The sequence below is a fragment of the Pogoniulus pusillus genome, chromosome 31, assembly GCF_015220805.1.
Source record: "Pogoniulus pusillus isolate bPogPus1 chromosome 31, bPogPus1.pri, whole genome shotgun sequence".
NCBI classification, from domain to species: Eukaryota; Metazoa; Chordata; class Aves; order Piciformes; family Lybiidae; genus Pogoniulus; species Pogoniulus pusillus.
The window spans coordinates 10,093,520-10,109,587 of record NC_087294.1 but is presented as its reverse complement, the minus strand read 5'-3'; the positions used below and the strand labels follow the sequence as shown (position 1 = coordinate 10,109,587).

The window sequence follows — 16,068 nt, the reverse complement described above, 5'->3', positions numbered from 1 at the left end:
CTGACCACTTGGTTCGGTCAGAATGCACATAGCAGCAAAGCTGCAGCAAGCTCTAGTGGTTTAAGGGTAAGTAGCCTCACGGAAAAAAAACACGTATGTGCCATGAGCATTCACACTATCCGATATGCAAACTCGATCAGATCTCCCGCTGGTTTGCCGCCAAAGATGCTGCCGCAGGCAGTGTGTTAGGGATAAAGCCTGGATCAGTTGGCAAAGCCAGCGTACCACGGTCTGGCTGCAGACAGGTGTTTCCAGAGCGGCGTTAAGGCCAGCCCTCCTGCTGCACTGCCAACAAAAACAAACCCAAAAACAACTCCCAGCCGGCTGCGCGGCCTCGCCAGCTCCCCAGGGAGCTGAGGCAACGCGGTTGCTCCGGAGCAGTACGCGACAGATGCCCTGGCACAGCTAAGAGTCAGTCTCCGCGCCCGAACTGGGGCGCTGAGTCAAGCGCCAGCACTACAACAGGCGGCTAGCGCTGGCGGGTTTCAGCACCTCGGAGCTAGGGCCGGCGCGGTAACTGCCCGGTTAGGCCACAGCGGGGCGGCCCGGAGCCGCCAGCTCCCCCTCCCCGCCCCGGGCGGTGCTGGCGCTTTCGGCCAGCAGCACCCCAAAGGGTGGCAGACGAAAGCGGAAGTGCGCTGCTAGCGCGGCCCCCTTCCTCCCCTCCTGCCGTCGTGACTTCCGGCGGCCGCTCTAGCCGGCGCCGTGTCTATGCCCGCGGCGTTGGGGGATGTTTATTGTCGGGGGGAGTCGGCCCAGGACCCGGAACGCCGCCGGGCGCCAGCGGCGGGGCGCCTAGCAGCCGGCACCCCGCTCCGCCCCGAACACCGCCACCTGCCCAGCTGCCCGTCTGCCCGCACGGTAACGGCTGCCGCCCGCCGACGGGCCGCGCTCCTCCTCCTCGCCACCGCCTCGGCCGAGGCGGCCGTCGGGTCCCCGCGTGCACACCCCTAACCGCCCCGCTCCCACCCGTCCCTTCAAACTGCGGTGAGGGAGGCCGCATGCGGCCTCCTCCCGCTCCCCCATCGCCGCGGCCCTGCTGTCTCCTTCCGCCGCGGTCCGTTGTTCCCTGCGGCGGGAGGTGCGTGGCTGGGGCCGTTGTGTCGGAGAGAGGAAGGGGGCAGAGCATCTTCCACGGAAAACGGGTCGATCTCCAGCAGCCGGCGAGGTTGCTATAAGGTTTCCACCGATTGCCCCTTCACCCGAGTCCCCGAAATAGCGTGCGCGGCCCTGGGGGCTTTGTAACATCCCCGTCCCCTGCAGCGGCTGCCGGCGCCGCTCCAGGTAGCGAAGCGCTTCGTAAACCAGCGCTGCCGAGCGGCGGAGACCGGCGTGGCTAGGCCGCCTCTGCATGCGCTTTGTTTTCGCAGAGGTGGCCGGAGAAGTTTTTTGGTTGGGGTTAAAGGGGAAAAAAATTACTCGTTAACCTGGGTATTGTGACACTGGTTCATGGAGAGCTGCGAGTGAGATTCCCAGTTATGTGAATAGGAACAGTGCTTAAAATTTCCTCACTCGAGACACGCCGATGGTACCTCTTCGAGAGAGGCTTACCTGTTGTGCTAGAATATTTTGTAACAGCAAACCAAATGTTTATTTCTTTGCACTGTTTTATCTAGTTGGAATGGTCACCTAACCCATCGATTCATACTTTTGTCATACTTAGGACAGTCTTCTACGCACCATAAAGGTCTGAAGGATTGAAGGATTGTTCTTAATGCTTCACATTTGGCTGTAGCTGGATGTTGCAAGGGAAAGATGGCACTAAATTGGGTGCAAGTGAATCTTGCGTTGAATATGAATAGACCTTTTTTTTATGAGAAAGATCTGAGGAAAATCTCTATGAATTATTTAAAAAACAGATTTCTTGGTCTTGTTCTATAAACTCACTTTATGCCTGCCACTGGATTTGTACAGGAAGACCCCAGATCCGTGGGAATGCAGTAGGTTTATTTGAGGGATTTGACAGCAGGGTTTGGGCATTTGTGCCCTACTTGCTTATGATAATGGCTGGTGTCGTCACTCTGGGCACTGGGCTAATTGAGCAGACTTTGGTACTGGTTTTATGTACTTGCAAATTTTCTCCTTTTCCCCAATACTTGTTTCATTCTGTGCAGATCTCGAAAGGTGAGAATATTAGCTTCAAGATGGCATGTTGCCTTAGGGACAGTTTAACTTGCCAGTAGAGACAAGAAGTGAAAGCATGTCCCACTTGCTCATTGGCTGTAACTAGAAAGTTGTTTGGACCAGAGGATTTTCTCTAAGCATAGTAGTAGTCGTGCTGCTCATAGGTCTGGAGAGGTGTTCACCTGCTACCCTGGCCGTTTCTTATCTAAGAATTCAAGCAAGCTTCAGGAATTTGTCACCTCTAGCATTTCATATGGACTTGCTTCCTGAGGGGCTGTACACAGATCTTAAAAAAATGCACTTCCAGTGGATGGATGTAAATCGATTCTTCTTGTTCCCCATTGGCTTTATTTTGTACACTCTCTGTTCTTATAAGCAGTCCTCCTCTGAAGATTCTGGCTGGCTTTTTCTAAAATGATCTTCAAGCATTAGTTTGATGAATGCCTGTTGTGCAGCAGTGATAGATATGCCTTCAGCTGGGCTGTTGGAACTGTTTGTGGAGTTGGTCAGTTGGTGAACTGCTTTGGAGCAAAGTTAAAAATAACCAGTGGAAGTTGCTTATACTTGGACTGCTGGTAAAAAGGTGTTTATTAAACTGTTCTGACACTAACATAACCATTGTTAGATACCCCTCATCTACCTTTACAGCTCTGAGTTTCTTGGATCAAAGGTAGACAAAAGCTTAAAATACTTTGTTTACATACTCCATCCCAAGTGCCTTTCCTCTCTCTTTGATGATGATAGTGTGGTTGTTTTGGAACTTTTGAAGGCAGAGAGTGCTGGCTTTTTTTAGATCATAAACTTTCAGTGCAGAATGATTGTCTTCATGTGTTTTTATATAGTATCTAAAATAGTGTGGCTGTGCCCTAACTGGGGATGCGTGGTTAATGCTTTGTTTGAGAACCTGAGTGCTCATTCCTTCCTCCAAAGTATTGCTTATTCTGGGAAGTTCATCATGTTTCAGTGTAGAATACATTACTTTACAGTGTCCAGTAACCTTGAGTTAGGTTTTGTTGGTTTTATGTTTATTATCAGGCTTCACTTATCAACTTTTTTTTCTTTCCTCCTTTTTTATTGTTGGGGTAATATTCCAGCTGTATCCCTGAAACTTACATTGAAATCTACTTTGAAAAGAAAGAACAAACTTTAAAACATTTACTTGGTAAAATTATGCAGAAACTTATTTAACCCTTTTAATTTGTTGGGGTAGTTGTGTTATGCTCATGTAAGAGATTTTGAAATCAAAGCAGGCTAGTTTCTGGTGCTGGAGAAAGCTGAGTGAAGTATATAATTCAAAAGAAATACAGAATATTTCTGTAAGCAATATAGACTAGTACATTATTTTCAAGTTTAGTCTGTTACTAAGTTAGCATTAACTGGCAAAAGATAATTTTAGAAACGAGATTTAAGCTGCCAAAATTCTAAGGTTCAGATGGAAGAATCTCTGAGCAAAATTAATCTACAAAACCTGGGCTGAGCTCAATGAAATCAACTTAGGCATTTGCAAATCCAGAACTGAAAAGAACAATATATTTGGTTTGTCCTGAGTCTCTCTGTTCTGCAAATGTAATGCATAAATATGGAATAGTAACAGGCTTATGTCAGGCTGTTGCATGCCTCAAAATGTATTTGTAAAAGCCTGGGAGCATTTCCTTCTCCATTTTGCAGATAGGAGACAGAAATGCAGATTTTGAGGTATGGCATAACAAATCATGACTATGCAGCAGGGATACAGTAATGTGCATCAATAGCACAGAGCCAAGAGAAAACTGAGGAAGAGAGTAACGCTATTTAGTACTTCTGTGCTCCAGCAATTCATGCAACTGGACATAGACCTGCATAGGAACTGCATATTATTGTTGTGATTTCTTGGGTTCTTTCTTTTTAAAGAGAATCAGTGTAATACCTTTTTTTATAAACACGTTCTTCAGAATAGATTGTGAAGGGTTTTTTTCCTATAGTGGATATTTTTTAAGTTTAGCTTGCTTCCATTCCCATTATTTCTATGGATCTGTATTTCCTGGAGACTTCCCAAAGAAAGGTGGCAGAATGTCTTGTCTCTGTCTTCTTGTTTTGTTTTGTTTCTTTGTTGTTGTACAGTGTGAGACATTAAAATACATGTTCAGGACAGAGGTTGTAATAGGTTGTGCTCACTCACTGCTTGAACAGAAGTACTGCAGTCTAGAAGCACTTTGAGCTGCCTTTGAGCTGTGCCTTGGAAGAGGTTAATGCTGTGTTTCTATGCTAAATGGAATAGATGCATTCAAAATTGTTAACACTTGGATTCAGTTTCTCCAACAACATTGCTGTTTAGCAGCAGCAAATAAAAGGTTTTCTCAATACAGATTAGAAAAACTTGGCAATTAATTGAAATGTTCAGTGTTCAAGTAAGTTTAACAGTTAAATGCTTCTGTTAGGTCAAATAACATTAAAGGCAGTTTTCAGTATTTTTATGCTATGTTTAGATACAGATTCTATAAGAAATTATGTCCCTTTTTAAGTGAATATCACAAAGCATATTAGCTACAGCTCAAATTTAGTTGTCTTGAACTTTCAGAATATGGTAATGAAAATGGGGGCACACTACTGTAAAATCATGTGATTTTTCTCCCATTAAAATCTGTGAGAGTAGGCTGTACTTTTTAACCAAGGTACACCATCATTGCCGAAAACATCCTTACTGACAGCTTCACAGCATACTAATGTGCTTTTTTCCCCCTCCTCTGTAGATACCTGTTTAAGGAGAGATCTTTTCCTTTTAAATTGTAATTTTCCTCTCTTTCAACCACATTTTCCTTTATTCTGAATAAGCACATGACTTCTCTCCCCTGATGTGAGACAAGCCATCAGAATTTTATGAGGACATTGTCATACAGTATTAGGGTTTGCTTAGCAGTTAGCAACCTTTCAAAGGTGTTATGTATAGCATTGATACTAGTTCAGAGTGTAGAGATAGAGGGTGCCAGCAGAAACCTGCTGATAATTGGGAGACACTGTTGATCTGAGGTATCTTGTTTTCATGTATAGCAGTCATTCCTGGGTTCCAGTAAGTGAACTCAGTGAGAGCCAAGAGTTGGAGCCAGGGTGAAAACAAATGCCTCTCTGAGGATGCCACGGGTTCCAGCTCTGTGCTGGCCCTGCCTGCATGCCATTCAAAATCTGCACATGTGCTATCTTTGGATCTGGTGCCATAAATTGCTAACCCAATCTGTAGTAGTCCATCAAAACCAGATGGGGTAACTCATTTCTATCTTTGAGAATTTATGTAATTTTTAATTTTAAAAGAAGGATCCAGGAATACTAATTAGTTACTGTTTGTTCTCTTCGCCTGCTTTCCCCCCAATCCCTACACATACCCTTTGGTTTTTCTGCTTTTCTCTTGCTGTTTCTTCATCTCTTCTCTGTGTTTTCATCTCTCTTGCTTTTTCTCACATTGGACAAGCCAACAGTTACAGAAGAATTCTTTCAGCTGGGAACAAGCTGCACAATAGAAGCAGCAACTGTCACAGCAGTTGACCAAGTACATTATGCACACCTGCCTTGTAGTTTATTACTTCTGTGTTGTCAGTGAATTTTAGTCAAAGGTGCACTTGGAGTGAGTTTTAGATTGGAGAATATGGCATGATGTTCAAGAAGTCATAGTCAGATGAAAATACTAATTGTGACATTAATTTTGTATCTTGAAGATTTCTCATATAGAATGTAGGCCAAACAGCTGAAGTGATAAATACATTGCAGTCTATTTACATATATTGCTGTTCTCAATGTGTAGTCACCTGCTCTCTACGTGGCAGTAACCATATAGAGCATTTCATGTATCTGACTATTTTTCTTTGATTATTATCTTTGCTTTCTGATACTAAAATTTTAGCTGAATGGATCTAGATAATATTGCCGCTGTCTCTTAGGCTACAATGTACTTCTCCTTAAGTAAAACTAAGATTTTTACACTGTTCTGCAAACAGTGAGATATTTTAAGTCCTTTCCACTGTATATAGTCTTGCTCTTCTCTCCTTTCCTTTCCCCAAATAACTTCACTTGAGGTTTGAGATGTCAAGCAATCTCAGGCTGGGCTGAATGGTAACCCGACTCTTCATCTCATGATCCTTCTCCCCAGTTGAGATGTGTTGGGAGTGTTACCTTCAGTGTGCACTGGTAGACTGGACATTTTCTGTTGCCTTAGGTGTACTGTGCGTGCACTGGACAGCCATCCTTTGCCTTCATGATTAACTCCTTTTCCTCCAAACCACTCAGTTTTGCCCCTCATGTACAATATGCAGTTCCTGCAGGCAGTGCAGATGGGGATGAGAGGCCACTGCAGCTCAACCCAGACGGCTGCTACCACCAGGACATTTTGTATAGCTTGCATTATGCTATTACACTGAGGGAGATAGGCCAAGAGTGCTGGCTGAAGATGGGAAAGCTGTGATAGCAGGCTGTCTACAAGCTGCAGTTTGTGTAACCCGTGTTAGTTCAAAGTTACTCGGCAGGCTCATCCATTCCAACACAAATGTCAAGCTGTTCGGAATTATCAACTTCAGCAGTCAGAGAAATGCATTTTCCTGAGGTGTCTAATGACATCCTCAAATGAGCTGAGGAAAGATTATCCACTGGAGCTATGGAAAAAGTTTCAGTAATCTTCACTGTGTCCTAATATAGTTGGTAAGAGTTGTAACATATTTAACTGGCAAGTTTAAATATTGTATATGTGTATACACACTTTATTGCTGTTAAGTCTGGCAACATGGCTTTAAACAAGTAACCTATTTTATAGCATACAGACACCCACCTTCCCCACACACAGTTAACTTAGATGAGTCAGAGTGTAATCACTTCTGCTTTTTGTCTCGTTTAAAGGAAGGATGTATACAGTGGCATTAGTAGGCCATTTTCTACCGCTGTGTTTAACTTCTATAATTTCCATTTCTCAGGATGTGATCTTCATGGTGAGCTGGTGGGAAAACTGAGCTGTAAATCACCCCAATGGATGCGGACAGTGATGTTGCATTGGACATTTTAATCACAAATGTAGTGTGTGTTTTTAGAACAAGATGTCATTTAAACTTGCGGAAGATCGCGCTAGAGGGAGCAAATGTGATTTACAAGCGTGATGTTGGGGTAAGAGATTCAACATACCTAACTTAGCTGGTTTGAAGAACATTCCTTAAGATAAACGTTCTTTTGTCTGATATCTGTGTGTGGTGGATAGAGAAAAGCACAGGTTTACCTCAGAGTTTCTGTCATGATAGATATTTGGTGTGTGGTATACTAAACATAGGGTAGGACGAGTGGGTAAATAGTGTCTCAGAAGACTGCAAATGGTGAGGCGAATATTTAGTATAAGATGAGGTGAGAAATCTTACACCTCGGGGTCAGCGTTGACTCCCTTTTGTTAATTTTGTCAAGAGAATATATCCTGATGAGAAGTCAGCAACATGGGAGTCACTGTAATAAGGAAAAAAAATTAGTACAATGCTCCTGGCTTTCAACATTTTATTCAGAGGAGAATAGTTTCATTTTATCTGTTTTGTAAATGCTAAACTGACCAAGATATTACATACATATTTTGCTTTTCTCAGGAGATGAGTTTGAGTTTTTGTGGTGTTTGATTTGTTTGTGTATTTTTTTTCTTAATTACTGAAAGAGATGAAGGGACAGTTCAGGGGTCTCAAAAATAAAAGAAGTATTGGTGTGGCAGTTGATTTGGCAAACAGTTTATTTATTTTCCAGTATGAAATTGAACTACCACTAATTTCCAGCTCTTCCACTTCTATTTTTCTCTTTAGAAAGTATTAATGAAGCTTAGGAAACCTAGGATTACGGCCACCATTTGGTCCTCAGGAAAAGTTATTTGCACAGGAGCCACAAGGTGAGTTTATGAGGATTCTTTCTTTAGCTGTAAATTCTTGCCTTTTTTAATGTAACAAAAAAGATGGGAAGAGACAGTACTTGCCACTGCTGAGATTCACTCACACTGGGTTACACATAGATCCTTGCCAAGCTGCGTGGTTAGGAGGAAATTTTGTATGTGAAAAAATCTCTACCTCAGACTGAGTTGAAATCTTAAGCAACATCAGTTCAGCCTTCTAGGAGACCAGCAGTGAAAAGCATTTTATGAAGAAAATCTTGGACACTTTATTTGACAGCTCCCTTAAGAATCCTAGTTTTAGTCAGAACTTGAAACTGGGGAAGATATAACCTTTTTTGAGGAATAGATATCTCTTACCCAAACCCCCACCTGAATTTGAGTTATACAGTATTAAGGGACTGGAAAGGTGCAAGTGCAGACTGTCAGGTCAGGTGCATCTGAGATTTGCTAAACTATTTGACAGCTGAATTCCTTTAAGTTATGTCTGCGTGGAGTGAGGATAAAGTACAGTAGTCAACTTGAATACTATCTGTTCATGATCTTTGTTTCAAAGTAGAAAATCACAGGTTCACAGGGTTTTAGGGGTTGGAAGGGACCAAAGGAGATCACTGAGTCCAAGATGATTTTAACTCCAGACTACTCATGATCAGAATTGTCTCCTAAGAGTATTTAAGTATCATGGATGATCAGAATACATCTCCTACTTTAGCTGGGGCCAAATGAGAAGATAGTGTTCAAATAGGGCATAAAGAACCCCATCTGAATAGTTCTAATGTGATGCATACAGTAGGATGAAAGTAAGGCTGTTCACGCCATCATGGTTCATGCACTACATGCTGTTTGTTTTGTAGAATGAATAGCTGTTGTGGTATGTGTGCACTCAAATATACAGTCTGTTTCTGTTAATGCTACATTCTTTTCTCTCTCTTTTATAGTGAAGAAGAAGCTAAATTTGGTGCCAGACGATTAGCTCGTAGTCTACAGAAACTAGGTTTTCAGGTAATTCTAATGAAAAAGGACTTGTGTGACTTGAACAAGGCTGGTAGTCTGTTGATTAGAAAGAAAGAAAAATGAGGGATCATAATTATTTAGCAATGAACATGTTTCCCCTCAGATGCCCCTTTTGTGTCTGCATACATTTTCTAGATGCTGATTTATTTTGTGGATCTGAGTTTCATTTGGCAGCTTAGAGCAGTGCCTCTTCACTGGCTAATGAACAACAAAACTTGTTTAATAAATGAACCACCTACAGATGTTTCTTGGACAGCACTTACAATATCTTGACAGATTTATTTGGAATAAGTGCTGAATAGCATAAATCCTAACTGTCATTTAAACATAATTTTCCTCATACCTGGTGGAATAGCAGATACATGTCCATTGTATTAAGAGCAAGTTTGAACTTCTGTAATTAAAAAGGGAGGAAAATGCTTCTGCACTGTCAGGTTGCACAGCAGGAAAGAAACCAAATGAAATACTTTGTACATGAAACCTCTGGGTTTTTTCTGATTTTAGGTTAACATTACTAGGCACACACCATCATTTGCAATTCATAGTAAAGGCTAAACCCAGCCTTTACTGATGAATGACTTAAAATGACAGATTTCAGTACTCTGAAACTTCCTGGCAATCAGTTGTGCTGGTTACCTAACTGTTTAAGGGCAGGTACTTCAATAGACACAGTGCCTGTCCTTTGGCAGGCAGGGGCTAGCTGTGGTGGTACATAAAAGCAGTGGTGACAGGCATCCTGGTAATGCTGCATCAGACTCAAGCAGAAGTTGGTCACTGTTATGCATGCATACATAAAACCCATCCTCTTGAAGATGGGATAGAACATTAAATCAGTGAACTGAACAGTGTTTCACTTTGGATGCACAGTTTTATTACAAAGTGAATGGGTTAAATGGAATATATTCTTAAGATTAAATTGATAGTTGAGCTGTAATAAGGATAAATTGCTTCTACTGCTAGTATCGCTCTAAAAAGTTTTGACTGAGGAATACTGAAGTTTAGGCAATCTCAGATAATGAACAAAAGTTCTTTCAGTGATGTCTCCAGCACTGACTTCTCAGCACTCTTACTTGTTGATTTAGGAATTGTCTGTTGGCTGTTTTATTGTCATCTGAAGTGGTTGTGGTAAAGACTAACTGAAAGCTAATAGTTTGAGCTGGTTTTCAGAAAGCCATGGAATAGGCAGCTTGCTGTACTGACCGCTGGAAATTTAAACCAATTACCACCATTAGTTTTGGCTTTGATAAAAATGTTACCTAGCAATAAGGCATTAAAGAAGTTTTCAAATTGCATAGCATTCTTGTAACAATGAAACTTAAGCTTTTTCTCTGCTTATTTTAGTGTTCCATGAGCTACTTAATTTAGTTTGTTTTCAATTTAGAGGTGTTTAGTGCAGCAATATGAGCTGTTTCTCCCTCAGGCTGTAATGTAACCATATAATGTGACTGTGTAATACCTACTTCAACAGTTACTGTACTGTAGAAGGATAAAGGAAGCAATTGGAGTCTAAGTACTGTTGAGATTTTCATTTTGAAGTGTCATCAAAGTAATTCTAATTAATACTCTTCTAACTTACTTTTTTTTTGGCTGCCCATATCTCTGCCTTGCCATAAACTGAATTTCTAATGTCTTTTTTTTTTCCCTCTCTTTTGAAAAGGTAATTTTCACAGATTTTAAAGTTGTGAATGTTTTAGCAGTGTGCAACATGCCCTTTGAGATCAGACTGCCAGAATTTACGAAGAATAACAGACCTCATGCGAGGTACAGTAGGATTTTATTGTCTTGGTATACTTGATAAGCTTTTCTTTTTCAGTTCTAGATCTCTCTTTTTTATCTTTCATTTTGTTTTCTAGTTATGAACCAGAACTTCATCCTGCCGTATGTTACAGAATAAAAACTCTCCGAGCTACCTTACAGATTTTTTCCACAGGCAGTATCACAGTTACAGGTATTTTGATGTCAAAAATAAATATTTAACTTGTTGGGAATATTTAATTTTAGGGCCAGTAGGTTGAGGAAGGGAAGATATTTGAAATGGATATGTTGAAGAGATTTTGTTTCCCAGTGCTAGCACTCAGTTTGTTTTTGAATGCAAGTTCTGAGTTCTGGAAGAGTTGTAGGGAAAATGTTATTATTGGTAGGTTCAAAAATTACTTTGACTGAAAGTACATAGTCTCTTTTTCATGAAAACAAAAGTGAGATAGGACTTGGGAATACAAGTATTTAGTGTTTATTTAAATATTAGAATTGTCTTTCTTTTTTTGGCTTCATTGAGCTGTAAACTATGCTGACTGTAACATTTACATACCTTTCATAAATACATGTCTCCTAACTTGTCATTCACAAAAACTTTTAGGGTAGCACAGCATTTTGTCATAAATGAGGTTAACCAATGCTTGCCATTCTTCACATTTCTGCTCTCTCTTCTGTTAAGACTCTACTGAAAGTGAACCACCATGCGAATTCTAGGCATCAGTGATCTTTCCCTTGTAATCATAGAATGGTTTAGGTTGGCAGAGACCTCAAAGATCATCTAGTTCCAGCCCCCCTCTACAGAGCAGCCTCCCACTAGAACAGGTCACTCAAGGCCTCATCCAACCTGGCATTCAGCATCTCCAGGGAGGGAGCAGCCACAACCTCCCTAGGCAACCTGTTCCAGTGTCTCACCACCCTCACTGTAAAGAGCTTCTTCCTAATAAGTAGTTTAAATCTCCCCTTTGCCAGTTTAAAACCATTAATCCTCATCCTGTCATTACAAGACCTTGTCAATAGTCCCTCCCCAGCCTTTCTGTCGGCCCCCTTCAGATACTTGGAAGGCCATTACAAGGTCTTCTTCAAGCCTTCTGTTCTCCAGGCTGAAGAGCCCCAACTCTTGTAGCTTGTCCTCATGGCTGAGGTGCTTCAGCCCTCTGAGCATCTTGGTGGCCCTCCTCTGGACCTACTCCAACAGTTTGACATCCTTCTCATGTCGAGGGCTCCAGAACTGTTCACAGTAATGAGAGACTAGGTTGTCCTCAGTTTCGAAGATGCCATGCCATGCCATGTTTTTTCCCCTCTCTTCTTAATTTTCATTTTCCACTCTTTGCTATGTGGAGCTGTCCACCAGAGGTTTCCAGATAGGAAAAGTCAGATTTTTTTATAGAGTCACTGTTAAAATGATACAGAATAAACCCCATAACTTCATATATATTTCTATAACTCTGTCTTCCTCTAACACTTGCATTTCTGTAACAGCAGTCACATTGAAGGAAGCTTTATATTTACAGCTTAGCACAATAGACAAGCAGGTATTTACAATAGATACGGAAATATACAAGTTAAAAGGTAATACAGAAACACAGCAGCCCTTCCAGAAACCTGAGTCCCTCGGAAGGGCTCTCTATCACCCTTCCACCTTCCTCCCACTCCTCAACCTTACCCAAGATCTTGCCTTCTGTTTAAGGTAGTATGGTGGATTGGCCAGGGGAGTTAGGAAACAGATGGATTAGTCACACAGACGGCAGGTTAGGATAGAGAGAGATGTTCAGCCCAAAGCCCAGACAGCAATTCCCTTATCTCGATTTTTGTTCTTATTCTTACACATCTCAGCAAGCCTATGAGTGAAGTAGATATCACCATTGTTTCCTTTTCACAGCCTGTATTCTAGTTCTTCTCACCAAAACATTTTAGCTATCTTCAAACTAGCACAAATTTATAATGTATTTATGATTATTTTGGGGAACCATTTAGAACAGTTCTCTATACTCAGAAGAAACTTTGGAAGTGTTAGAGTGATGCAAAAAAACCCCTGAGTTCACAGGCATCCAAGCACATGAGAAATTGCTGTTTTCATTTATCTGCATCACCTAACTTCTATCCAGGATGAATTTCTGGCATTTTACTGCTTGCTTATTTGCAATCATAATTGTTCACTGCTTAAAATGCTCTAGTAAGTTCATTCTTCTTTTTCTTTCCCCAAATGCTTTTAGATCATGTTAGATAACCTTCAGATGCTTCATCCTGAGACAGTAACCATTCCCTGACTTGCAGGTTTTTACCCTAAGATCAGTGGTGAATCTATATGCAAAATCTGGACTAAAATGTTAGAGTCTGTACTTGTGAAAAATAAAATAGTCTGTCTTGAAAGATACTTGAGTTAAATCAGGAATTATTTAGCAGTAGTCTTTGTTGGTAAGCTTTCAAAACAAGACACAAAAATTGCTAGGCTCTCAGTAATAAAAATTCCTAGAAGATTAGCTTAGTATTTATTTTTACCTCTGCTACACAGCCCCTGCCTTCTGGGCTGACTGTTTAAGCCAGTAAATCCAAAAGCCCCCAAGTTGTTATGAAATTAAATTACATTATTGCTTATTTTTCAGTCAAACTGACTGGTGTAGAACCTCTTGCAGATTCCATGCCAGAGTCTTTGCTTGGAAGTTAAAGCAATTAGAGGAACGCTTCAGGTTGGGAGAAACGGAGAAGAAATTCTTTTTGCCTACAGTATAAAGTAGCTGAAAAGGTTAATGTTATTTTGGAGATGCTGTTGTTTTAATTTCTGTTTCCCTGATTTTTCTCTTCCTACTTCTTTTATTGTTTTAAATATGTCTCAGGGCCAAACGTAAAGGCTGTTGCCAGTGCCGTGGAACAGATTTACCCATTCGTGTTTGAAAGCAGGAAATAACTTTCATAATCCACCACTTGATGGTTAGGTTCCCTAACCAAGCACCTTTAAAGACTGCTGCACATTGGACTAAAAGCAAAAAAAAAAAGGAAAACTGGACCAATCATAGCAGAGGAATAAGGACTTTTACTTGCTCATGGCTACAGTGTAGACTCCAGTTCTTTTGGATTTTACTCTTAACAGTGCTGTATTGTAAAAATGGAAGTTTACAAGATATGAAATTGCTGCTTTAAAAAAAAAGACATTCTATTTATTTTTGCAGTAATTTCTGTGTATTCATAAGCAAAGCTATCACGATGTGCACTACCTTTAAAACGTTTTTTTTTTCCTTTTTTTTGTTTTCAGTTTGAGCTTGTGTTTTGTTTGTGAATAGCCTTTTACATTTTTGTATGCTGAATATTGGGCACCAAAGAAGCTGTAAAAGTTATCTTTTTCACCTGATGAATGTGCACAAATAAAAGTTTGGAAAATATTTCTCTTCATACCCGTTATATTCCTTTCCCCTTTTTCTATTACAGTTAAAATTGTATAGTTGCAAATTAATTTGAAACAATGTAAGAATAGTCTTTTGCTGATAACTTCTGTTTCTATTCGTAGTATGTGTAAGATTTTGTGTGTGGTTTAGAGATCTCTAGTAGTTAAGTATGTTTATCTGAGGGTGAAATTTGGTTTGTTCCCAGTTCTCCTAACTACTTGCCAGACTTCAAGTATTTTCTTGCTGTTACACGATGAGAAGACATTTCTAAATGTAAAGATCTACAGCAAGTGTTTTCCTGTAGATGATGAGGAAACTTTGTCAGCTAAAGAAGCTACTGTAGGAAAAAAACGACTGCCTTGTCCACCTGCTGGATGCAAAACAGAACAAGTTACTGCGTAAGCTTCGGTTTTCAGGAAGGTGGTGTTGTGCTTCAGTGCAAGAAGATGGCGTGGTCACACTAATCCAGCCCCAGCCTATTGCTGAATGATTAACACAGACCTTTTCTACACTCTTCTTACTGTATATTTTCATGACAGGAGCTACCAACAAGCAACGAAGCTTGGTTGTGGCATGTATTGGTATTAACCTTGGACTCAGAAGCCAGTAGATGTTTCTCTCAGTAAGTGCACATTTGAAGCAAAAAGAGAGGTGAATGCTTAAAAATAACTGCAAATGATACTTTTAAAAAGTTACAATAAATATGTATAAATGTATGTATGTCTTTTTTCCCTATCTCATTGAAGAGAAATGTTACACTTTTATTGTGTGCTGTGTAAGTTAGTGAGCATAAAAATAGTAAACCAGGAGCTGGATCTGTACCAGAAGTCATAGTTGCAAGAGAAAGGTGAAAGAACATCCTGGAGAAGCAGATGCCTATGATAATGTATTTGACCTATCTGATGTAATGGTTCAAATCTGTCAGAGTAAAAAGAAGCAGCAATTTGCCACAATTCTTAAGTGATAGATTCACAAAAGGCCTTTCAAGCTAAGTGTAGGCAGTGTAGGGAAGAGAGAACATGCAACTAGGAAACCACTAAGTTGAGTTCAAGAGTCATGGAATTCATGATGAAGAACAGGGATGGTTAATGTGCAAGCTTTCCAGATTGTGTAGAAGAGAATGTGGACCTCAGATGTTGTGAAAAGTCAGAGAAAGCAAGGGGTAGACCACCCTTAGAGAACACTATTACAATTTAAGAAAGGAAAAAGCAGAAGGTATTTGAACAAAGTTATAATGGGTTTTGCAGGAACAAAGTGTAGTCCTAAATAAATGAGGGTTTGGTCATTACAACTACATTAGGTGTCTTAGATTAGACTTGCCCTTTTTGTATCAAATTGACAAAGCACTTTGAGTGGTACCAGTGAAATTCTAGAGCTTTTATAAAGCATATGTGTCTCCTAAATTTATCCATGGTGAAAGAGGAACATTTTGCTTTTTCATTAGTGCTGTCACTTAGCATGAAATGTGCCTGTTATAACAAAAATGAAAGGTAATAATAAGCTGCAATGTATTAAAATAACTGCTTTTTTTTTTTTTTGAAGTGCTGGTTAGATCCATGCTAGCAGTTTGAGGTCTTTGTGACAGCCTGTAAGGGAACAAAAAAGGCACAGTACTAAACTTGCAGGGTAGTATTGAAAAAGAGAATAACAGCAGATAAAAGATGCCTTGAACTGTGTGCTCATCTATCCTAGCTCCAAGAGGACCTCAAACTGTTGGTGACAAATACACTTTAAAACTTCCCATGAGGAAGGGCATTTGGCAGTGTACACTTAGGGATATTGCTCTTGTTTTTTATCACTGCTTTACATCAGCAGGTCCCCACCTCAGTCTGAAATAAGCCTTGCTGCTGGTAATGATTTTTACATGCATAAATGCACACACACCCATCTTCAGATATTAGTCTGTGCTTCTTTGCCATACTGTGCTGC

At 40.5% G+C, this 16,068-nt stretch overlaps 1 protein-coding gene across 3 annotated transcripts; it reads left to right on the top strand.

The window, feature by feature from the left end:
* The first annotated feature begins 772 nt into the window (after positions 1–772).
* On the top strand, positions 773–14,855 carry TBPL1 (TATA-box binding protein like 1). 3 transcript variants are annotated; one of them, XM_064169512.1, is made up of 7 exons: positions 773–861; positions 7,056–7,242; positions 7,911–7,993; positions 8,929–8,992; positions 10,662–10,765; positions 10,858–10,952; positions 13,594–14,855. In XM_064169512.1, the coding sequence occupies exons 2-7, from the start codon at positions 7,108–7,110 to the stop codon at positions 13,662–13,664; spliced, it is 552 nt and encodes a 183-aa protein (XP_064025582.1). In that variant the 5' UTR covers positions 773–861; positions 7,056–7,107; the 3' UTR covers positions 13,665–14,855. The 3 variants fall into 3 exon arrangements, with proteins under 3 accessions (XP_064025582.1, XP_064025583.1, XP_064025584.1); XM_064169513.1 differs by lacking the exon at positions 773–861 and adding an exon at positions 892–987; XM_064169514.1 differs by lacking the exon at positions 773–861 and adding an exon at positions 1,108–1,284.
* Positions 14,856–16,068: the final 1,213 nt, after the last annotated feature.